Consider the following 22,831-nt stretch of genomic DNA (forward strand, 5'->3'; position numbering starts at 1 on the left):
TCTGCACACATGTTTAAATTTGTCTGTGGCCACCGCATGAAAACTCAAATCCAAGGGCACTAAAGGGAACTCTGCACCCAAGCGGATGAGGTTCTTCTGTCAGCGCGCACATACAATGTCCACTTGATCCGGGGCTGGAGGGAGGTCTGCAGAATGTGAAGAGTTTAAAGGGTCCCCCTTCGGGGTCGAGGTCGAGGCTAGGACGCCTGTGCCTTAGGGTGAAGAAAGAAGTGCAGAATGAGGCCCAGGGAACGAATTCCCTTAGACTGAAGTGGCCTCCAGGACACAGAAGCGGAAGCATCCTGAGGCATCGTATTCTAGCATTGGTAGAGAGGGAAACCGGATGGGCGACGGGGACTGCCACTGGGGACAGCGCAGAGTCCGGCGAGGCTATCAAGGCGGGGAGGGGCCACTGCGAGAGGGAGGGGCCTCGCAGGGCAGTCACAGCGGGAGCTCGAAGGGCAGTCACAGCGCGGGGGCGACCTTTGCGCAAGGCGGGGCCGAGCCGGGCTGGGTCCCTGGCAACTCCGCGCCCAGAGGCACCGCCGCGCAGAAACCAAGCCGGGGTCCCGGCGCCGCCGCTATGGACATCCCGCCGCTGGCGGGCAAGGTCGCAGTTCTGTCGCTGGGCGCTCTCCCGTTGTCCTACGCGCTCAACCACGTCTCGGCGCTCTCGTAGTGCGTGCGGGGAGGGGCCGGGGCGGCCTCCTCGGGGGCTGCGGGGCTGGGCTGGGGTGTGGAGGGGGCGGGATGGAGGATGCGCGGGCTCCCACGAGCCCAGCGGCCCCGCGCCGCTCCGGCCCGCGAGGACAGGGGCTGGGTCAGAAGAACCCCCCCACCTCCAACCGGAAATCGCCTTCCAGCAGGCCCGGAGCTGTGTGGTGGAGCTGGGGGCGCTCCTGGGACGTTTGGGGCCCGGGGAGGAGGGACTTTGAGAAGCAGAGCCCCTAACAAGGCAGGGTTTTGGAGGGTTTTTGGTGTTTTCCCAGGGATGTGCCCAGCACAGGTTCCAGAGTCCCCAAGGGTCAAAGTATTGCCCCAGATAATGCCCCAGTGACCCGGCTCTTGCCACACACACGCTCTGCTGCACCACCCCTACCAGGCTGTCCCTCCATTGCCTGTCTCAGGCCTAGGACTTTCTTCTCTTTAGGGCTGGCCCACCCTGTCCCTAGCCTCAGTTTCCCCTACATACCTCGGCCTCCCCTGTCCCTATCTCCTAACCCTAGGCCTCAACCCCGTGGATCCAGCTACTGGGTACCAGGCAAGCACAAGCCCCTCACACTCCCAAACCCAGTGCAACCCAAGACATGGGGTAGAGGGAGCCTTGACTGGGGAGTTGGCTCCTTGGGTACAAATTCCTGGCTCCATCCCCCTGGACCCAGAGTGAGCCAGGTTGCCCGGGAGCCTCAGTTTCTTCACTGTGTAATGAACATAATTCTAGAGCTCATCCCGTGGTTACAGTTAGGGATTACAAATTGTGTGCCAAGACGCTGGTGTGGTCTCACGTGATTACTATAATTGTCTTGTTGGTTAGATGGGGCCAGGAATGGGGATCCTAGGGGTTAGAGGGGTTCAGGAGAAGGTCGGGGCCTGGAGAGAGTGGGGGGGGGAATGTGTGACCTTGGGTATGTCTCCCACCGTCCCACCCTTGGCCTTGGTTTGCCAAGAGTTGGGGGCTGCCCAGAGACCTGGCTTCTGTGGCTGGTTGACTTGCCTTATCAGGTTGATGTGAACAGATCAGGGCAGGGGTGGGGTGGAGTTGATGGAAATATTTGGACTTTACCTGAGGAGTCAGGAGCTTCAGACCATGAGGTGTACAGAGCTGAGCACTAGAGACCCTCTGGCAGGTGTGGGCACTGGGACTGGCCACAGAGGGTCTTGGAACTGTTGAATGACAGAGCAAGCAAACTGTCACACACATCACCAAGTGACTGGATAAATCATATAGTCAGAAGTGTTGACAGATGCTCTCTCTGTGCCTGGCCCAAGTCAAGCAATGATCCTTTCTGAGGAGTCAGGGAAGGCTTCCCTGGAGGAGGAGCGATGTAGATGGGCCATGAAGGATGAGTAGGAGTTTGCCAAGTGGAAAGGAGACTTTTGGAAGGAGTTTCCAGAAGAGGGAAACAGCTGGGGCAAGAGCCTGGTGCTAGGAAAGGGGAGTTTCAGGGAATGGCTTTTCTGGATGGACAGATGCTTCAGCCTCCTCACCTGGAGCTTCCTGGTGTCTGCTCTTGCCCTAGGGTGGGGCAGGACCTCAGAATGGGCCTGGCCTCCCTGACTTGGTTTTCCTCTCCACAGCTCCCTGGGGGTGGTGTGGATGAGCGCCCTGATCCTGGGTCTGCTCTTCTTGGCTATATACAGCTTGTCCCAAAGTGACATCTACTATGACCCACTCTATGCCGGTGAGTTGGTGGGAGGGTCTTAGGGAAGAGAACTGTCTGGGCAAGGGCCTCCTCCATCAGACTGGCAGCCCTTGAAGGGCCTTCATCAGACTGGAGAACCTCAGAGACTGGAGAACCCCTACTGATTGGGGAACCTCAAGGGGCCTCCCCCTTCTGACTTGGGACTCCTGAGTGCAGGGACAGCGCCTTTCCCATCAGCCTGGGGACCCCTAAAGGCAGGGACTGTGCCTCCCTCTGAGGCGGGCTGTGGGTCATGTGACTTGTGGGGTGGGGCCTGGGAGCAGGTTTGTGCAGAGGCTTTGCGGGGAAACTGGGAGGCTGGTCACCGACCTGCAGTCCTAGGCCCCGCCCACACCCTGCCCATGCCCCGGCTACTCTCCCTGTAGTGTTCGCAGTCTTCTCTTTCACCTCCGTGGTGGACCTCCTTATCGCTCTCCAGGAAGATGGCTACATGGGGAGCTTCATGGCGTTCTACACCAAGGAGGTATGTAGGGAGGGGTCTGGGATGCCCGCAGCCCTACTGCCCGTCTGAGCCCTGCACCTGCCCCTGCAGGGTGACCCGTACCTGCGCACGGCACACGGGGTCTTCATCTGCTACTGGGATGGCATTGTTCACTACCTCCTTTACCTGGCCATGGCTGGTGCCATCCGTAAAAGGTGCGTGGGGTGGGCAGGGTGGCACCTGGACCCTGGGAAGGAGGTCGAGTCCTTAGGTGGGAGGTCCCAGGTCAGGATGAAGCCAGAAGTATCTGTAGGGGAAATCAGGAAGCCTCTCTAGGGCTTTAGACAGGAGTGGCCAGGAGAAGGATCCAGGGAATATCACAGGTGTCAGTGATGGTCGGTTCTCTTCTCTACCACCTTGTGCCTGGGCAGACAGTACTGTCCTTGGACAGAGCATTTGACTGTTCATTCCCTCATTCAACTTCCTGTTGTCCCTTCTGTCCTGGGTGACACTGAAGGGATCCAGAGCTGGGGATCCCAGATTGGTCTCTGGACCCTGTCGGGGGCTCTGAGACTGGGAGACAGGGATCTACTGGTCACCTCTCCATCCCCTGCCCAGGAAGAGGTACCGGAACCTTGGACTCTACTGGCTGGGATCCTTCGTCATGAGCATCCTGGTGTTCCTCCCAGGGAACATCCTTGGTAAGGACTTGGCTCTATGGAATCCTGTCTCCCTGGGCTGGGTCACTGCCCTGTGTCTGGAAGTTCCCAGTGGATCCTCCATACCCTCTCCAATGTCTGCAGAGGGCACCCTCCTCCCCACCACATGCCTCTCCATTCAGAGCCTAAGCCAGCAGCCTTTCCCCACCTCTCCCCCATTTTCCTCTTGGAGGAGCGGAAGCACATTCCATTTCCTCCCCAGCTAGCGGTTCCTGACCCCAGGGACTTGGCCCAGAGTGCTCTTGACACAAGAAGGGAATTTTAAGGTGGATCCAGAGGGCAGAGTGAAACCTTTGTAGGTAGGTCTTAGGAGGCGAAGCAGAGAAGGCAGCCGGGGATGTGGGGATGGCTGTGCAAGAGGAATATCCAGGGTGTTTCTAGGGGAAGCAAAGAACAGCTGAAGTGTAAGAGCCGTGTCCAGAAGGTAAATTGAGGCAGGCCAGGCTGAGGAGCATGGACATCATCTTATGGGCACTCGGGAGTTCAGACGTGTTAGGGCTGAGCTAGGATGGCATTTGTGAATCACAACTTCCAGCCAGGGGCTCTGACATGGCCCAGCTAAAGGGTCCAGCCGGGCCTGGGAGATCCTCGCTGCGTGACACCCTGTCTCTCCTACCATGGCAGGCAAATACAACTCAGAGATCAGGCCTTCCTTTTTCCTCACCATCCCCTACTTGCTGGTCCCCTGCTGGGCTGGCTTGAGGGTCTTCAACCAGACCCAGGCGCCAAGCTGCTGTACTCCCAACATGGTGAGTCCCTTGCCCCCAGATAGGCCTTGTGCCAAATGCCTGAATGTCCCCCATTTGAGTTGCTTCTGGTCAAAGACGTTATCTCCTTGGAAAGATCTCCTTGGTCATTAGGGAAGAAGGGATGAGCCTTCATTGAGTGCCTGTTGGATACCAGACTTCTCATGCTGTTTCTCATGGGGCAGGTGGAGGAGGAACAAAGAAAGGGTCTTCTGCAGCGCCCAGCTGACCTGGCCCTCATCATCTACCTCATCTTTGCTGCATTCTTCACCCTCTTTCGGGGCCTGGTGAGTCTGCACTGGCCAGCCTACCTGCCTCCAACTCCCCGTCCCCAGCCCATCCCTCCCTCCTTTATCTTCATTATCCAGTGCAAAAAGGCCACTGCTCTCCCATCTGATCATCCAGGGAAGTTCATCGAGTCTAACCTGAGTGTTCCATCACAAAGCCCCATTCCCTGTAGCCTTCTCCCCAGCTCAAATATCTGTGGATTCTCAGCCAGAGGAGAGAACCAGAGCTGGGGCAGGCCAGAGCAAGGGGTATGGGCCCCTCCTGGGAGGCCGGGGAAGGCTTCCTCTGGGAGGGATATTTGAGGCTGTTGGTTTGTCTGTGGGCCCCAGGTGGTGCTTGACTGCCCCATGGATGCCTGCTTTGTCTACATCTATCAGTATGAGCCATACCTGCGGGACCCCGTGGCCTATCCGAAGGTGCAGGTGAGAGGGCAGATGGGAGGAGAGGGCCACAATCCTGCCGGGTTAGGGATCTACTGGGCCCCTTTGAAGCAGGTGCCAAAAACATAAGTCAAACTGGTGGAAGCACAAATGGAATTTATTGTCCTACCAGAAAAGTACAGACATTCTCTTCAGGTATGACTGGATCCAGGAGCTCAAGGATAGCTCTGTCTCTAGATTGTGTTTTCTTTACGTGTGCTCCACTCCCAGGTAGTGCCTTTGTGGTATGGCAGAGACAGCCTTGGGTAGCTCTAGGCTTCCATTCTTTCTACTTAGCCACCACAGAGGAGTGTGAGCCCTTAATTCCTCAGCTTAAGTATAAGTCTCAGGCAGCCTCTGATTGGCCAAGTTTAAATCACATGCTCATAGCTGAATATTATGGCCAGGGGGCTGGAGTATTCTGATTGGCCAGGCCAGGGTCACATGCTACTTCTGGAGTAAGGTGGGTGGGCTCATTGTGTGGGAGTGGGATGGGTGGGGAAACCCAAGGGAAATAAAGGAGCAATTTGCACAGGGTAAGATGTGCAGAGAGCCCCAGTCTTGGGTGGGGTCTGAGGCTGGCCAGATTCTCCTTGGGGCCACCACCTGAGGGGTATCAGGAGACTCAACTGGGGCAGCCACTCAATCCATCAGCTGTGTGTCCCCCAGATGCTGGTGAATATGTTCTACGTGCTGCCCTTCTATGGCCTGGCCATCTATGCCCTCATCTTTCCTGGCTGCTCCTGGCTGCCTGACTGGACCTTGGTATTTGCTGGAGCCATTGGCCAGGTGAGGTGGGGTGGAATGGGGTGGGGTGGGCCAGTGCATAGGGAAGAAAGTTTCTTCCTGCTCATCAATTGCTTTTGTGCTCACCCTGAGCAGGGTGATACTAGGCCCCTGATAGGCTCCACCCCCAGCTCAGTACCCCAGGATTCCCTAGTGTGGGGGAGAAAGAGCCAGACACAGACACCCCAAACCCCATGAGATTAGAACTGAATAGAGGGAGGTAGAGAGTCTGAGAGGGATTCCAGAGGGGACAGATTTCTTAGAAAAGGGGGCATAGGCTGTTTTTTTTTCTCTATTGTACTTTACTATTTATTTTTTACTTTGTTGCGGCATGATTGTATATTCAAAGTACAATAAAAGAAAATACTCATTGTCTACTTCTCTTCTGGATATTATTATCATTGTTATTATTATTAGTTGTTTCACTAACGATGACTGTCAAAAATAATTTTGTTGTACAGAAGAGTGCTATAAAAATCTCAGCCATCTATCAAAATTGTTAAGAATGTCTCATTTCCATCCAGCTCTTTAAAGGCAGAAGAACTACTCTTAACTTGGTTTCTTTCTTCTCTCTATTTTGCTTTGGAAGCTGTGTTCTGAGTCCGAAGGCTCTGATTACCAATATTTAAAGTCAAGCTTTGGAGATATTTTTGCTATTTCAAAAGCTTTCTCATGCATAGGCTTTAAAAATTCTTACACACAATATTTGGTTCTTTATTCCATCTGTAATTTATTTTTCTATGTGATGTGAAGGAAGAATCTGAAAATTATATGTTTCTCCTTATGATACTCAGTATCCGAGGTATTAAAGAAGTTGGAAGTATCTAACTTGACAAGTTGAAGAAATTGGAAACCTTATTTCAGGAGGAGGGAAATCTTCTAACATTGTAAACCAGAAGGACTGGACTGATCTTGCTGAGCCTCAGCTATCATCCTACTCTCTGTTTTTATTTTGTGTATTCCTATCTAATTATAAAGGGTTATTATTAAGGGAGAATAGTAATTCAAGCATATTCAAGGCTTTGTGTAGAAAATTTCTATACTCCTTTTAAACATAGATTTTACTTTTTGTATAGTTTTAGGTAGCAAGCCAGTTAGGACTGTTCAGAATTTCTGAAGCAAAGAAAATTTACATGAAGGAATGTTTTGGGCTTCATGAGGTTTCTGAACTCTAAACCCCTATACAGAAAAAAGGGCTTGGCTGGGCTTCCCTAGTGGCGCAGTGGTTGAGATTCCACCTGCTGATGCGGGGGACATGGGTTCGTGCCCCGGTCCGGGAGGATCCCCCATGCCGTGTAGCGGCTGGGCCCGTGAGCCATGGCTGCTGGGCCTGCGCATCCAGAGCCTGTGCTCCGCAACGGGAGAGGCCACAACAGTGAGAGGCCCGTGTACCGCAAAAAAAAAAAAAAAAAAAAAAAGGGCTTGGCTAACACTGTGCTAAGAGAGTTGACCAAACTTCAGTTTGACTTCCACTTGAACTAGGTTGTAGTTTGTGTCCATAAAGATGACCCCAGCCCTCATACTGAGTCTTTGCTCAAGAAAATGTGATCCTGCCAAACCACAAAATGTACATTGTCTAACCCACCTTGCCAAACCATTTGCAGTAATTTTTCCACTTACCCTTTTTGTAATTTTCCATTTCTTTTTTTTTCAAATAAATGTTTCTTTTTTTTTTTTTTTTTTTTTAGCTCTGGAAAGATATTACTTTTTTTTTGAATTTTATTTTATTTATTTTTTTATACAGCAGGTTCTTATTAGTTATCCGTTTTGTACATATTAGTGTATATATGTCAATCCCAATCTCCCAATTCATCACACACACCCCCGGGGGCATAGGCTTTGATGTATGGGTATGAGTTCTTCAGGCAGGGAAGGGCATTCCAGGAATGGGAACAGCATAAGGAAATGCACAGAGGGGGACAGTGTTTTAGAGACCCATAACGTGGGTAAAGGCAGAGACAAGATAAATTGACAGCTAGATGCTAAGGGCTTTGAACTCTGGGCTTGGGGGCTTGTGCTGAGAACAATGGGAAGCTGTAGAAGGTGTCTGAGCAGTGGAGGGCCCAGTCAGAGCTGGGGACATGTTGCTGGGTTTCTGATGCGAAGTGATAAAGGCTGGGCCCTGGCCAGGGCAGTGGGGCCAGGGGGACATCCATTGGATATATTATTATTTTATCGATTAGGGGTAGAATTGAGAGGATTTGTATCAAGGCTGCCTGGGGTGGGGAAGACCAGGGGGAGGAGCTGGACTTAGGGCAGAGAAATAGGGTGCAGGGTCCAGCAGACCCTGAAGATCATTCTGGTTAGGCAGCTGGGGAGAGGCTTACAGATAGATGGATGAGGATAGACAGGACATGTTGGGACAGGGATATTTAGAGACAGATGGATTGAAGAGGGGAGACAGGTAGGTCAGCAGAGCCAGCAAGATAGGGATGGGGACATTTTGAGCTCCCCAGGGTGGGATGCTGGTGACGCTGGGACTTGTTTTCTCCTGGTCTGTGACATCCATCCTCCCTTTTTGGCCACCAGGCACAGTTCTCACACATGGGTGCTTCCATGCACCTGCGCACGCCCTTCACCTACCGTGTGCCTGAGGATGCCTGGGCCAGCTTCTTCGTGTGCAACCTACTGTATGCTCTGGGGCCTCACTTGCTGGCCTACCGCTGCCTGTGGAGCCCTGCCTTCTTCCTACGCCCGCTTCCTGGCCCCCCAGCCCACCATGAGAAGCAGCACTGAGGGGGCTGTGGGACTCCCCAAGATCCTGTTTACATACCCAGCTGGCCCTGCCCCTGGGAGGGTGGGTTGGGTTTTTTAGAGGCAGGAGGTATGTCTCTGGGTGCCTTCAGTCCTGGCTATGGTACTTTCAGGGTGGGATGGGGGGGCCCCAGGTCCAAGTGTTCCAGCAGAGAAGGTCATGGCCATGCTCAGCTGTCACCTCACCCAAACTCCACACTGGCACCCTCCCGGAATTTATCCATCATCCCCCCATGGATCATTTCAGTAAAATTCCTTTTGACGCATAAAATGTTGCTCTGAGTGTTTCAAGGGGCAGGGGCAAGGGACCCTCTCCTCCGAACCCACGAGGGCCCACTCATCACCGCCAGAATAGTCATCAGGAGCTGGAGGTGCCGGACAGCAGAAGTCTACCTCTGGTTGGTGTGCCCAGCCCCATCTTCCAGGTAGGGGAAACTGAGGTTCAAAGAGGACCAGAGACCTGCCTGAGGGCACAATCAGGAGAGAAGGGTCCAAAGTCTAAGCTCCACCAATAAATTATAATAACTAACAGTGTGGCACAGTTATTAAGCACCTACCATATACCAGGCCAATGGCTAACCTCACATGCTACATGCTGGATCGCACCGCATATTCCAGATGGGGAAACTGAGCCTGCAGGAGGTGAATGTCCTGGTCCCAAGTCACGCCTCCTGGATGCAGCTGAGTTAGGCAAGGAGCCCCAGCCCCTTCAACCACAGAGCCCATAACCCTGCCTCTGCTGTCTGACTGGCTTATATTTGGGGGAAACTGAAGCTGGGGAGGCAGCCAAGAAGCTGGGAGAAGGGCTCATTGCCTCCTGGTTTGATTTTTGAACTTGAGTGCAGGTCCAGGTTCAGGGGTAACTCCTGCCCAGACCACTCTGGGTCAGGGGGTTGATCCCCCTGCTCCCTGCCCTTACCAACACTTATTAGGCACCTGTGTCTAGCCACTAGATCTTCACGAAAGACCCAGCACTCCATATCTCAGATGTGGAAACTGAGGCATAGAGTGAGGGGCAGGGTACCTCTGCAGACTGTGTGATTGTTGTAGGGCCCGCATCCCACAGAGTGAGCACCCTTTGGCTGCTGGGGCCCAGGACCCTTTGATGGTCACCCAGTGACAGATGGGAAAACTGAGACGTGCAAGCCAAGCCCCTTTCCCAGGTTACTCAGAGCCCCCTGCCCATGCAGGGCATCATCAGGCTCCCCCCTCCTCCATTTTAAAGAGAGTTAAACTGAGACCCAGAAAGTTTCCTCCGGTGGCCCAAAGTCAGCCAGCAGGGAGGCTGGGACCTGGCTCTGAACTCACTGTTCAGGGCAGTCCTTCCTCCGTCTGTGCCCATCATCACCTCGCCCCCAGCAGGCGTCACCACGTCCCCTTTAACGCCCCCCCCAACCCCGTCACCTCCCTCCTCCCCTTGCAGGCAGACGCCGGGATTGCACCACCTGCAGGGACCTGCCCAGTCTTTCCTGGGTGTGCGGGGAGCGCAGTCCCGGCACATAGGGGCCGCTGGTTGGGGGCCGCACCGGCAGAATGGTGAGTGGGGCTGTGGGTTCGGTAGGTCCTTCTCTGGGATTCTGTCTCTGTGTCTCTGATCTACATCCCTCAGTGTTTCTCTCTTCAGTCCCTCTCTCCTTCTCGTCTCTCCCATCTCTCTGTCTCTCACCTTGTATCTCTTTCCCTCCCGCTCTCTCCTTCTCTGCTTCTCCTCTTATTCTATGTCTCTCCCTACTTTTCTCTCCCTTTTTTGGGGGGAGTCCCTTTACGCTCCCTCTCTCTGAGTCTCTCTGTCTCTCCCTACCCCCATGTCTCCCTCTTCTCTGTGTCTCTCTCTCCTTTCTCTCTTTCAGTCTCTGTCGCTCCCTCTCCATCTCTGTCTCTCTCCATCTTTCCTTACTCTTCTCCGTGTCTCCCTCTGGCACTCTCTTCTCTCTGTCCCTTTGTATCCCTGTCCCTCTCCATCTTTCCTTCCTCTGTCCGTGACACTTTCCTTCTGTCTCCATCTCTCCCTGCCCTTCTCTCTGTCTCAGTCTCTTTCCCTGTTCTCGCCCTCTTTCTGTGTGTCTCCCCCTCTCTGCCTCTACCACCCCCACCTGCACGGGTTTGCTGCAGTCTCCTGGCGCACGGATAACCTTGCCGCTGCCGCTGCTCCAGCCCCTCCTCCCTCCTCCCTCCTCCCTCCTCCCCAATCCTTGGCCTGGGCCAGAAAAGAGAGAGAGAGAGAGAAGGGTGCGGGGCTCCGAGGCTCTGGTGTTGGGGTCAGGGGGTCAGGTGGGTTGCCCGTGCAGAACTAAGGGAGAGTGAGTCCAGGGGCGTGCGCTTTGCCCAAGGGCAAGTGTGTGAGATCTTGGGAGAGTGGGAGGATCTGTGGGTGGGAGGGTCTGCTAGCCTTCTCCTTGGGGGAGTCCTCTGGGATCCTGGCTGGGCTGGGGACCTGGGCATGTAAGAAGTCCTCGCCGCGGGAAAGGAAGGCCAGGGAGTTAGTCTTCTGAAAGGCAAAGGCCAGGAGGCTGCACTGAGCGCTCCGTGCCCCCAGGTGTGTGCTCCGGCGGCGGCCCTCGGTCGCGGGGCGCTCTGGGCAGCTGCATGGGGAGTCCTGCTGCTCACCGGCGCCGCGGAAGCGGAGCACGGCCGGAAGAAGGTCGTGCACGTGCTGGGTGAGTCAGGGCCATGGAAGCGGATCTTGCCCCGCAGAAGCCGTGACCAAGTAGGATCACCAGGGTGCATGGAGCGGGGAGGACGGAGGGTGCTGGGCGGTCCTGATGGCCACAGTCCCCGCCCCCTCCCTAGTCCCCTTACGGAGCCCCTTTACCCTTCTGATCTCCTGATCCTCACCCAAGTTTTCTTCCCACATCCCTTTCCCTGGGTCCCCCTCCCCAGGTTCCCCTGCCCCGCCCCTAGAACCTCTTCTTAACCCTCTTTGGTTGCCCATAGAAGGGGAGTCGGGCTCGGTGGTGGTGCAGACAGCGCCGGGACAGGTGGTCAGCCACCGGGGTGGCACCATCGTCTTGCCCTGCCGCTACCACTACGAGGCAGCCGCCCATGGCCACGACAGCGTCCGCCTCAAGTGGACCAAGGTGGTGGACCCGCTGGCCTTTGCCGATGTCTTCGTGGCGCTGGGTGCCCAGCACCGGGCGTTTGGCAGCTACCGCGGGCGGGCTGAGCTGCAGGGCGATGGGCCCGGGGATGCCTCCCTGGTTCTCCGAAATGTCACGCTGCAGGATTATGGGCGCTATGAGTGCGAGGTCACCAACGAGCTGGAGGATGACACTGGCATGGTCAAGCTGGACCTGGAAGGTGACTAGCCTGTGGGCAGGATGAGGCTCATTTCTAAGGGAGAAGAGAGGAGGGTATTGCAAAAGGACAGAAATCCAATCAAGTCGGCCTGAAGGAATTCAGCGGCTTGGTGGGGTAGGATAATGGTTCTGATCTGGGGTGATTTTGCTACCCGGGGATATTGGCAATATCTAGAAGTAGGTTGTGGTGATATAGTGGGTAGAGACCAGGGATGCTGTAAACAGCCCACAACACACAGGACAGTCTCCCCCACAGCAAAGAATAATCCAGTCCAAAATATCAATAGTGAAGACACTGGGAAACCCTCTGGTAGGATCCAAGCACAGTGAGATCCAGGCATTCACATCACGTCAGAAATCCTTCCTTCAGCTCTGTTTCCCTGGGTGGGCTTTCCTTGGAAAAGTTTCTCCTGATGGAACCAAAAAGTAGTGCCAGGCTTCCACCCTCCCAGCTTGGCAATTGATTTCCTAGGAGTGCTAGCTAGAGTCCCAGAGTTGTCCTTCATTGGCCCAGCTTGAGTCATTTGCCTATCCATGGGCCAATCACTGTGCCTGGGAGATGGGATGCTCTGATTGGCTGACTGTGGAGCTGGGAAGTAGGGTTTCTATCTGTAGAATTCCCTCCCATGTGGTTTGCCTTCTTCACTCCACCTCAGAAGATGCTAGAGAGATTTCAGAGCCCTCACTTGCTGAACTTCCCAACAATAGCGAAAAACAGCAACAATAATAGAAGCAGCTCTCCTTTATTGGGTGTTTTCTATGTGCCAGGAGCTTGGTTGAAGAGCTCTCTGAGCTTTCATTTAATTTTCCCAAAAACCCGGAGGGAGACGGTATTACTCACAGAGGGGCAACTGGCTCAGAGAGGTTAGAGCCTTGACCAGGGCACATACCAGTGAGTGGCAGAGCCAGGACTGGAACTCTAGTCTGTCAGGCTCCAGCTCTTCTCTCTGGCTTTTGTTTGATCCTTCCTGCATCTGCTGAGAGAAGCATCTGCACCTGTACCCCTAAGGTCCAGCCCAAAAACACAGACACACAGAACGCTAGTGAGCTGAGATGACTGTGATTCTGATGAGGGACGAGTTATAAGAACTGAAGGTAGAAGGGAAACCAATGGGAATTGGCCTGGACAATGCTGGAGATCAAAGAGGTCTTTGCCCAGGGTCAAACTTTCGTGGGCTCCCAGTGTGAGGGAGTCAGTTTTGTGAGTTCAGGATTTGACAAGAAGGAAGGTCCCAATGCTGGAAGAATGTCAGAAGCACGTAGAACTGAATGCAGGAGGGTTGTGGGAGCTGGGTTTTGAAGGATGAATAGTAGTTCGACAGGTGGAAAGGTGGAAAGAACGTGAACAAAGGTCTCCAGTGGTGGAAAGGACGGGGACATGATTAAGTATGTCAAGGGGGAGGGTCAAGTGAATCCCAAGCTTAAGGCAAAGGGAGTATGAGGGGTGTGAACTGGGGAAAGGCATGGTCAGCTCTGAGGCCATAGTGAGGGATGGCCTGAAAGGTCTAGGTTGAAGAGTCACACGGCACCACAGACGTCAGGTAGGTGGGTGAGAGTTGGGGGGTCCGAGCTGACCCTCGTTTATCCTCTCAGGCGTAGTCTTCCCTTACCACCCGCGTGGAGGCCGCTACAAGCTGACCTTCACGGAGGCGCAACGCGCGTGCGCTGAACAGGACGGCATCTTGGCGTCGGCTGAGCAGCTGCACGCGGCCTGGCGCGACGGCCTGGACTGGTGCAACGCGGGTTGGCTGCGCGACGGCTCGGTGCAGTACCCGGTGAGCCAGCCCCGGGAGCCCTGCGGCGGCCTGGGCGGGGCCGGGAGCGCCGGGGCTGGCGGCGGAGCCTCGGGGGGTGTGCGCAACTACGGCTACCGCCAGAACGCCGAGGAACTCTACGACGCCTTCTGCTTCACATCCAACCTCCCGGGTGCGTAGGCTCCACCCCTGGGAGGATGGTCCTGCCCTCCGCTGGCCCGGGCCCCGCCCCGCGTATGAGACCCCACCCCCACACAGGTACCCCTCCCTCTCAGACTCTTCCCCACTCCGCCCAGGTCTCTCTCCCTGTCCTTCCTCTCCACACTCGCCCTCGGGAGTCCGAACCAGGAGATCCCTTCCCTAGTGCTGCCTAGGCACGGCAATCAAAAATCGCCTGGCAGGGGCTTCCCTGGTGGCGCAGTGGTTGAGGGTCCGCCTGCCGATGCAGGGGACGCAGGTTCGTGCCCCGGTCCGGGAGGAGCCCGCATGCCGCGGAGCGGCTGGGCCCGTGGGCCATGGCCGCTGGGCCTGCGCGTCCGGAGCCTGTGCTCCGCAACGGGAGAGGCCACAACAGTGAGAGGCCTGCGTACCGGAAAAAAAAAAAAAAATCGCCTGGCACCACTGCGCTAGCCGAGGCTGTGGTCCCGGGCTGCAGGGGAGGGGGTGTATCTGAGCCCTGAGGCTGAGGTCCTAGGCTGCAAGCGGGAGGGTGTCCTGAATCCCGAGGAAGCCGGGTTCCTAGAGCGGCCCTAACCACTCCTCCCCACTCCCCTGCAGGCCGCGTGTTCTTCCTGAAGCCGCTGCGGCCTGTGCCCTTTGCGGGAGCAGCGCGCGCCTGCGCGGCGCGCGGAGCGGCCGTGGCCAAGGTGGGGCAGTTGTTCGCCGCGTGGAAGCTGCAGCTGCTGGACCGCTGCACCGCAGGCTGGCTGGCGGACGGGAGCGCACGCTACCCCATCGTGAACCCGCGCGCCCGCTGCGGCGGCCGCCGGCCAGGTGTGCGCAGCCTCGGCTTTCCTGACGCCACGCGCCGCCTCTTCGGCGTCTACTGCTACCGCGCGCCTGGTGCACCGGACCCCGCACCTGGTGGCTGGGGCTGGGGCTGGGCCGGAGGCGGCGGGTGGGCAGGAGGCGCGCGAGACCCCGCCGCCTGGACCCCGCTGCGCGTCTAGGGCCGGGCCGTGGACCACTGGGGAGCTTGGCGGCTGGCCGAGTGCCCTACGGCCACTTGGAGATGGACCACACCCTGGAGACTGGCCATGCACCCTGCGGTGCCCTGCAAGTTGACCAGGCCTCCTGCGGTCCTTAGACCCTGGCCACACCCTCTGAGGTCCCCAGAGTCTGGCCAGTCCCGGGAGCCAAGTCCCCTGGAGTCCCCTGGAGTCCCCTGGAAATCGACCAAGCCCCTCCTCTCCTGGACAGTGGATTCCTCTCCTCTCCCAGCTTTCTCCAGGAGACAGGGCACACCCTCTGAGAACCACTGGGGACCAACAGAACCCGAGGTCTCCTGAACACTGGAAACGTCTCGCGAGGTCTTCTGGAACTACCCCCAAGGTCGCCGGGAGGCTGGACCCCCGGGATTATCTGGAAACTGGGCACACGTCCTATGCATCTCCCTGGAGACTGAAGACTGGTCCCCTAAGGTTACCCGGACACTGAACCCTCCTCCCTATCACCTGTAGAGAAACCAGAAACCTCAGAGTTCGTCAGTTGACCATGCCACCGTGGTCACATGGAGACTGTGGGCTCCTGTCCTCTCCTCTAGGGTGACCTGGAGATTGGTTACTCCCATTCTCCCCCCTTCTCCCACGAGTCCCCCAGTTTCCATAGTAACAGGCCATGTCCCCAGGTCACTGTGGAGAACAGCTTCACCCCTCCAGTTTCAGGGGAGACCACCCTTGTCTGTCACTGTTAAGACAGATTGACACGCCCCAGCTGGCTCGCATTACTGGCAGCCCTGGCCCATCCCTTAGGTATCTCTCTGAGGGAGCAAATCCGTCTTCACCTGACGGCCCCTTTCCTGGCTGTCACCTAAGAGACCATCTCCCAGGCCCAGAGACCCATAAAATCTATGTCATTCACTATAGAGAGAAGCTGCCCCACTTCCCATTGTTACCAAGGCGACCAGCCCAGCTTCTACCTGTCACCTAGAGTCACACAGCCCTTCCTTCATCAGTCACACCCATGGAGTTAGTGCCTCCCTCCTGCAGCTGTAACCATGGACACCGCACGTTTACTATCTCACCCACCTTCACCCCAGAGACCTACAACTTCACTCCCACTGTCCTCACCCTGACCAACAGCCATGGAGACCAGCTTCTCCCCTAACTGTCCTGAGTGACCCAACATTCGGTTCTCCAGCTCTCACCATGGAAACAGGCTGCTCCTTTCCGCGGGGTGCCCCAGCTCCTTGCTACCCTCCAAGCTCCGCCCCCAAGCGGCTTGGACACACACACCCCGCCCCCCCACCCCCACCCCACCCCCGCAGCTGTTGCCATGGAGACCACACTCCGGTGTCTGAGGTAACAGAACACCTGTCCCCCTAGGCTTTCCGTTTCCCCAGGACAACTGACTTCCCAGTTCCCAGGAACTTCTTACCATGGGCCCGAACTGTGCCCCATAGGGCTTAATGGCTGCCCCTTCACCAGATGGGCCCAGCTCCAGGCAGCATCTCAGACCCAGGTGGACTTCTGGAGCTGCTGGATATCCTCCGTTTGCACGCTAACTATATCCCAGACAACAGCTGTTCACGAGACACACTTGTAGCACCCAGATGAACAAACTGAGGCTCTGGCGTGCCCCTACCCTTTATGCTATGCAAGCACTAGCCTCCCGCTTCCTCTCTGAGACCACGTCCCCATTCTCACTGAGTTCCTCTCTCCTTTCCTAACCTCCCTCCCCCGACATTTTCCTTCTTAGAGGTCCAGGAGAGGTTGAATTGTCTTTAAACCTCAAAATCCTCTCTGAGCTCCATGTTCTAAACGGCAATTTGTGCCAAAAAGTCAGGACCCAAACTCCCCAGTGTTAATAGCTAGCTCAGGGAGACTGTCCATGAACAAGGCCACCCCAGCTTTTGGAGACCCCAGTTTCGAGGTCTTGCCTGGAGTGGCACTGGGGTCCCTCCTGGAGCCCTCCATATTGTCACATCCATCTCCAGGAAACCCATCTGTGGGTTTTGGAACCAGGTGTGCCTGGGTTCGAATCCTGCCTCTATGACCAAGTGACAAAACCCCTGATCCTATTTCCTCCTCTGTATCAAGGCTGTTCTAAGGTCCCGGTGAGTGCAAAGTGTACAGCAGGGGCTCAATAAATTTTTTTTTTTGATGAATGAGAAAATGAGACTGCTCGTGGGTAGTTACTTCAAAAATGCATTTTGGTGGGACAAAATGTTTTTCAGCTGGGGGTGCTTGGTGATGATTCGGTTGGGAAGCATCTCCTCTCATTCCTCAGGACCATTCCCTCTCCCCAGTCTCTCTCCCCTCCCTTCCCCCCATCATCGTTCCCTCACTCTGTCCCTTGAGCCACCTCCCATGGGTCTGGCCCTTCTCAGCCCTGTCCTAATTGGGTCACTAACCAATCCAGTGATTCCTCTCAGTCCCCTGGGAATGAAGTGTGTGAAACTGGGTGTTGAGTTCCTGCATCAGGAAGGCAGAGAAGGTGCAAATTTTCCCTGGGTGGGTGTGGAGGTGGGGGTAGGGAGAGTGTGGGCCGAGGAGTATTGAAAGTTTCGGGCATACAAAGAAAGCGAGAAGAGGAAAAAAGTGTAAATGTCTGATATGGTTGTAGAAGTGGGATGGTCGATTTAACTGCTCATGCTTCCATGTCAGATGGGACAGAACTCCTAGAGATTCCAACCACTCATCTAAAGCCAGGGTCCATTCCCTTGGTTAGATTGCCTTGGGCTCCAGCTGTGCCTTAGCTTCCTTGACTAGAGGAATGGTAGGGGCATTTTTCTGGAGATGAGTGCATGGGATTTCTTTCATCCCACCTTTTCCCTGCTGAACATCCTTTCTCCCTTCCATGGGTTCCAGCATTCTGATTTTGCCTCGGGTATGTAAGTTTCCCTCCTCTCATTCTGTGAGTCAGAGGGGCTGACTCCACTGGGCAATGAGTGCTCTGGCTCATCTTCCTGGGCAACCCTAATTGGTCCAGGGGTAGACATGGACCCAGGCAGACCAATGAGACTGCCTGAGATTTTGACGGACCAATAGGACAAAGGGAACCCTCTTTCTGCTGGCTCTCTGCACTGTTGGAGTGGAGGTCTTCGAGGGTCCACCTGGAGGAGACCTAAGGATGGCAACCAGGGTAGAGCCACTCCTGAAGCTAGTTATTCAGAAAAATTTCTCACTCCTATCTTCCAGCACCCACTGCACTTCTCAGAGACATCTAAAATTTCTTACATGTCCTTCAAAAGATGTTTTATATTCATTCAATCAAACATGCATATATTGTTTTCCCCCCACTTCTACACAAATGAAAATATGCAACGTATATTTTTTATGTTGTAAAACTTCACATAACATGAAATTCAACATTGTAAACATTTTAAAGTCTTCAATTTAGTGGCACTTAGTACATTCCCAGTGTTGTTCAACCATCACCCCTATCAATTTCATCACCCCAAAGAAAATCCCATACTCATTAAGCAATCACTCTCCATTCCTCCCTCCCCACTCCATGCCCTGACAACTGTTAATCTACTTCCCATCTCTGTGGATTTGTCTAGTCTTGACATTTTGTATAAGTGGAATCCTACAGTATGTGTCCTTTTGTGTCTAGCTTCTTTCACTCAGTATAATATTTATGGCTGAATAATGTTCATATATATGTATATATATCACATTTTGTTTATTCTTTTATCAGTTAATGGATATTTGGGTTGTTTCCACCTTTTGGCTATTGTGAATAATGCTGCTATGAACATTTGTGTGCCATATATACTTTATTTTATAAACTTATTTATTTATTTTTGGCTGCATTGGGTCTTCGTTGCTGCGCTCGGGCTTTTCTCTAGTTGTGGTGAGTGGGGGCTACTCTTGTTGCGGTGCACGGGCTTCTCATTGCGGTGGCTTCTCTTGTTGCGGAGCGTGGGCTCTAGGCGCACGGGCTTCAGTAGTTGTGGCTTGAGGTCTCTAGAGCGCAGGCTCAGTTGTGGCACACAGGCTTAGTTGCTCCGTGGCATGCGAGATCTTCCCGGACCAGGGCTCGAACCCGTGTCTCCTGCATTGGCAGGTGGATTCCCCATGGACGCCCTCATATACACTTTTTTTTTTTTTTTTTTGCGGTACGCGGGCCTCTCACTGCTGTGGCCTCTCCCGTTGCGGAGCACAGGTTCCGGATGCGCAGGCCCAGCGGCCATGGCTCACGGGCCCAGCTGCTCCGCGGCATGTGGGATCTTCCCAGACCGGGGCACGAACCCGTGTCCCCTGCATCGGCAGGCAGACTCTCAACCACTGCGCCACCAGGGAAGCCCTACACTTTTAAAGTAACTCTTATTTAACAATATATTTGGGGATTAGTTTCCTTCAGCATGTAAAAATCCGCCCCCTTCCCCCACCAGCATTCTTTTGAAGGTTGGCAAAGTAGTCCCTGTTTGGATGCACCATAATCTTTGTAATCAGTCTCCTAATGGTGGACATTTACATTGTTTCCCATATTTTGCTGTTAGTAATAAGTACCATGGTCATCACATAAGTGCAAGTATAACTGGAGGATGATAGCAGGAATTGTTGGATCAAGGGGTCAAAACTTGCCGTTTTGTTAGTGATCTCGAACTCTTCTTAGAGGTGAGGTCAATTTATAGCCCATCAGTAACAGATGTACTTGCCTATTTCCATACGTCCTCAGTAGCATCATGTGTTATCACTTGTTACCTTAGCCAACCTGATAGGTGAAAAATAATATCTCATTGTGGTTGTCACTTGCAATTCACCTGTTATATGAAGCTGACTATCCTCCACTTTGACTTTAGATGCAGGCAGTTGAGTAAATCATAAATCATTCTCAGTTCAGGTACATTGTCATCATTGAAATATGCAAGGCCCCTCTCTTGTGAGATTTGTTTATTCCCTTTTATTTATATGTCCTTATTTGTGTATCTTGGTGATCTGAAAATTGTGTATTATTTTGTTGAGCATATGTTGTAGTTTAGGAGCCACCTGTATTTCCTTTTCTTTGAGCTTTTTGCTCATATCCTGTGCCCATTTGGCTATTGGATTATTGGGGGATTTTTCATATTGATTTGTAGGAGCTCTTTATATATTAAGGCAAAGTTCCTTTGTCTCTGATTTGAAGAATTGTTTCCAAGCTTGGCATTCGCCTTTTGACCTTGTTTATGTTGTTTGTTGCCACTATTGCTTTAGAATAAAGCCCAAACTTCTCATTACAGCCCATATTGCCCTGAGTGATCCATCCTCTGCCTCTCTGACCTCATCTCCCTCCACTGTCTACCTCTGTCACTCCACTCCAGCCGCTATGGACTCTTTGCTGTTTCTCAAATGAACCATATTCCCTTCTGCAAGAAGATTTTCACTTTTACTCTTCCCTCTGCCTGAAACTCTCTTCCTTTCTTCCCTTCTTCGTCTAGTTAATGCTATTCATCCTTTAGATTCCATTCACCTCCTCTAGGAAGCCTCCCCTGACCACCTCCCAGGGGTCACATCTGTTCTGTCCACCACTATCTCCCCAGCACCCAGCACAGTACACAGCATATAACAGCTGCCCAGTAAGTCCTTGCTGAGTGAATGAATGAAGGAAGGTGTCAGGAGGCAAGTTGAACTGTTAAAAAATTTTATTAAAATGTCCAAGGAGTACATTAATGTCCATAGTGTCAGATACCACAGACCCACGGAACACTGAAGCTGACAGCATAACCAACAGAATCCAAAGCTGTTCACGCGCACACACACTCACACGCATGCCACACACGCGGCACACGCAAACACACACGCACATCTCAAAGGGAAAGACCAAAAGACAAACCACCCACCTTAGAAAATATCAGAGCCCCGTCCCACCATGGAGCTGGGGTGGGGGCAGGGCAAGGGGCTGAGGTGGTCAAGGGTAAGGAGCATAAACCAAGACACCCCCAAAAAAGTTGCATCCCCAGAGCCCCCCACTCCAAACAAAGGAAAATTCTTTTGTGACATGGATGACTGAAGATGTGTTATTGTTTTTATATTTCTTAAACCAAGAGGAATTATCAAACCTAGAAGGCAAACCTATATCCCTGGGTTTTCTCAACAATAACCATAACATGGAACAGTGGATAATGTCTGTAGCAGGGAACACTAAAGACCATGGTCAAGGATGCGGGTCTAGTTTGCACTTCTCAATCTTTTCCTAAATCTTCCTGTGTGTTAGAGCATGATTACGTTTCAATTCCTTCCCCCCAAAATAAAGAGCAGGGTTTGGAGTCAGCCAGAGGCAGGACCGAATCCTTATTCCTGTCTTGCAAGCCAGTGCCTTTCTCTTATCTGAGCCTCAGTTTTGTCTTGTGTAAAATGGGAAAATAATGGTTCCTAAGTCACTGGGCTGTTGAGAAGATTCACGGAGGCAGTGTGTGTAAGTCCTTAGCATGGTACCTACTCCATAGTTGTCAACTATGATTAGTACTTCCCAGGGGGGATACAGGCTCAGCCAACACGTTTCTTTCTCTACTGAACCCTTAGATGGACTGTATATTTGCTTATTTTTCTTTCCTGCAGAGGGCCATTCTCCACTCTGGTTTTTAACACTAATCCACAGATGTTACCCAGACTAGAGAGGTTGAGAGTGGACAAAGGACATGGAGGAAAAGCTGTGGATCTTTCCTGCCAGAGATCAGGAAGCTGAATCCCGACTTCTGGCTTGAGGAAAATTTTTACAGGTTTCAGATTCTGGGGAGGAAGGCAAGGTGAGTTCTTCACCACTTAAAAAATTTAAGGTTCGTGCCCCAGTCCGGGAAGATCCCACATGCCGCGGAGCAGCTGGGCCCGTGGTGAGCCATGGCCACTGAGCCTGCGCGTCTGGAGCCTGTGCTCCGCAACGGGAGAGGCCACGGCAGTGAGAGGCCCGCGTACCGCAAAAACAAAAACAAACAAACAAAAAAATTTTTAAACTAAGAGAAAAATGTGTGTGTGTGTGTGTTTCAGTTTTAACACTGCACATCTCTCTACATGACCACAGGTAGATGTCACTACTTCAAGTTTTAAGCATTTCTAGTCCACCAGGCGATGAATGGAGGAGACAGGAATAGAGTAGGGGTAGGGGTGGGACCCATGGCAGGGGCACTACCAATGTCTGCTTGAGGGATGGATATGGGCACTGAGCTAGAAAACTTGGCACCTCCTTGGCCCAGGAAGGAGGTTCTTTGTCTCCCTGAGAGATGGAGGGGGAAGAAATCTGGGTTCGTTGAGCCCTAAACATCCTCTCATCTGTGTGTGCGTGTGTGTGTGTGTGTGTGCGTGTGTGTGTGTGTGTGTGTATAAAATTCACCACACATGCAGAACCACCAAATCTCAGCACTGGACTAGACCTGGGAGGGCAAGCAATACAGCTTCCCTTCATTGCCCACAAATTTCTCTGACTATTCTGACCCCTAACTCTGAGGGCACGGAGGGATGTTGTTCTAAAAACATTCCTAAAATTCAGTACATAGGAATTCCACACTCAGTTCATCCACCAAGACTAAGGACTGACTTAGGCTGAAGTCCAAGGTGAAGGAAGAGCAGTCATCAAGTTTAGGCAGTGTGTCCATGTAATTTTCTACTCCCAAAGCCAGTGACCTTCACTATAGGCTTCAGCCTGCATTTAGGAGATCTGACAGTTTACTAAATCTGAATCTCTGGTGGTAAAAGCAATTCCTTAGTGCGAATCCAAACACACATTCTTGCACCCTTATCACAGCCTTATTTCCACAACTGGCAGTCAGCCTTGCCAACAAAAGACTAAACCAGTGCAAAGAATGATCTTTGCCGATTGTGCTTCCTTCCACTGGGAGATGCTCCCAGAGTTCATTCAGTCTGACTAGAACTGACTTTTCGGACACATGGCTACACCTGCCAAGAGGACCTTGTATATGTAAGAAAAAGGAGAGAGGAGCTTTTTACAAATCGTTATGTATGGGGGGATGTGGTTTGGGACTCAGGGGCTTCCAGACCCTCTTGTTTCTCTCTGGGCTGTGCCTCCCCAGGTGAAGGCTCCAGGGGAGGTGTGGGAAGGGGATTGTGCTTTCTTTTGCCTGGTTCT

General features: G+C 53.3%; 2 protein-coding genes across 2 annotated transcripts; both read left to right on the forward strand.

The window, feature by feature from the left end:
- Nucleotides 1-583: 583 nt before the first annotated feature.
- TM6SF2 (transmembrane 6 superfamily member 2) lies at nucleotides 584-8,538 on the forward strand (the record flags this gene model as incomplete). Its single annotated transcript, XM_079702410.1, has 10 exons — nucleotides 584-678; nucleotides 2,299-2,402; nucleotides 2,789-2,886; nucleotides 2,956-3,059; nucleotides 3,463-3,545; nucleotides 4,188-4,312; nucleotides 4,495-4,596; nucleotides 4,927-5,019; nucleotides 5,686-5,805; nucleotides 8,332-8,538. The coding sequence occupies 10 exons, from the start codon at nucleotides 584-586 to the stop codon at nucleotides 8,536-8,538; spliced, it is 1,131 nt and encodes a 376-aa protein (XP_079558536.1).
- A 137-nt stretch (nucleotides 8,539-8,675) lies between these two features.
- Nucleotides 8,676-14,775, forward strand: HAPLN4 (hyaluronan and proteoglycan link protein 4; the record flags this gene model as incomplete). Its single annotated transcript, XM_079701503.1, has 7 exons — nucleotides 8,676-8,713; nucleotides 9,980-10,092; nucleotides 10,763-10,827; nucleotides 11,093-11,213; nucleotides 11,491-11,853; nucleotides 13,446-13,778; nucleotides 14,384-14,775. 7 exons carry the CDS (start codon nucleotides 8,676-8,678, stop codon nucleotides 14,773-14,775), a joined length of 1,425 nt encoding a protein of 474 aa, XP_079557629.1.
- Between the last annotated feature and the right edge of the window lie 8,056 nt (nucleotides 14,776-22,831).

Source organism: Hyperoodon ampullatus (assembly GCF_949752795.1).
Source record: "Hyperoodon ampullatus genome assembly, chromosome: 4".
NCBI lineage: Eukaryota > Metazoa > Chordata > Mammalia > Artiodactyla > Ziphiidae > Hyperoodon > Hyperoodon ampullatus.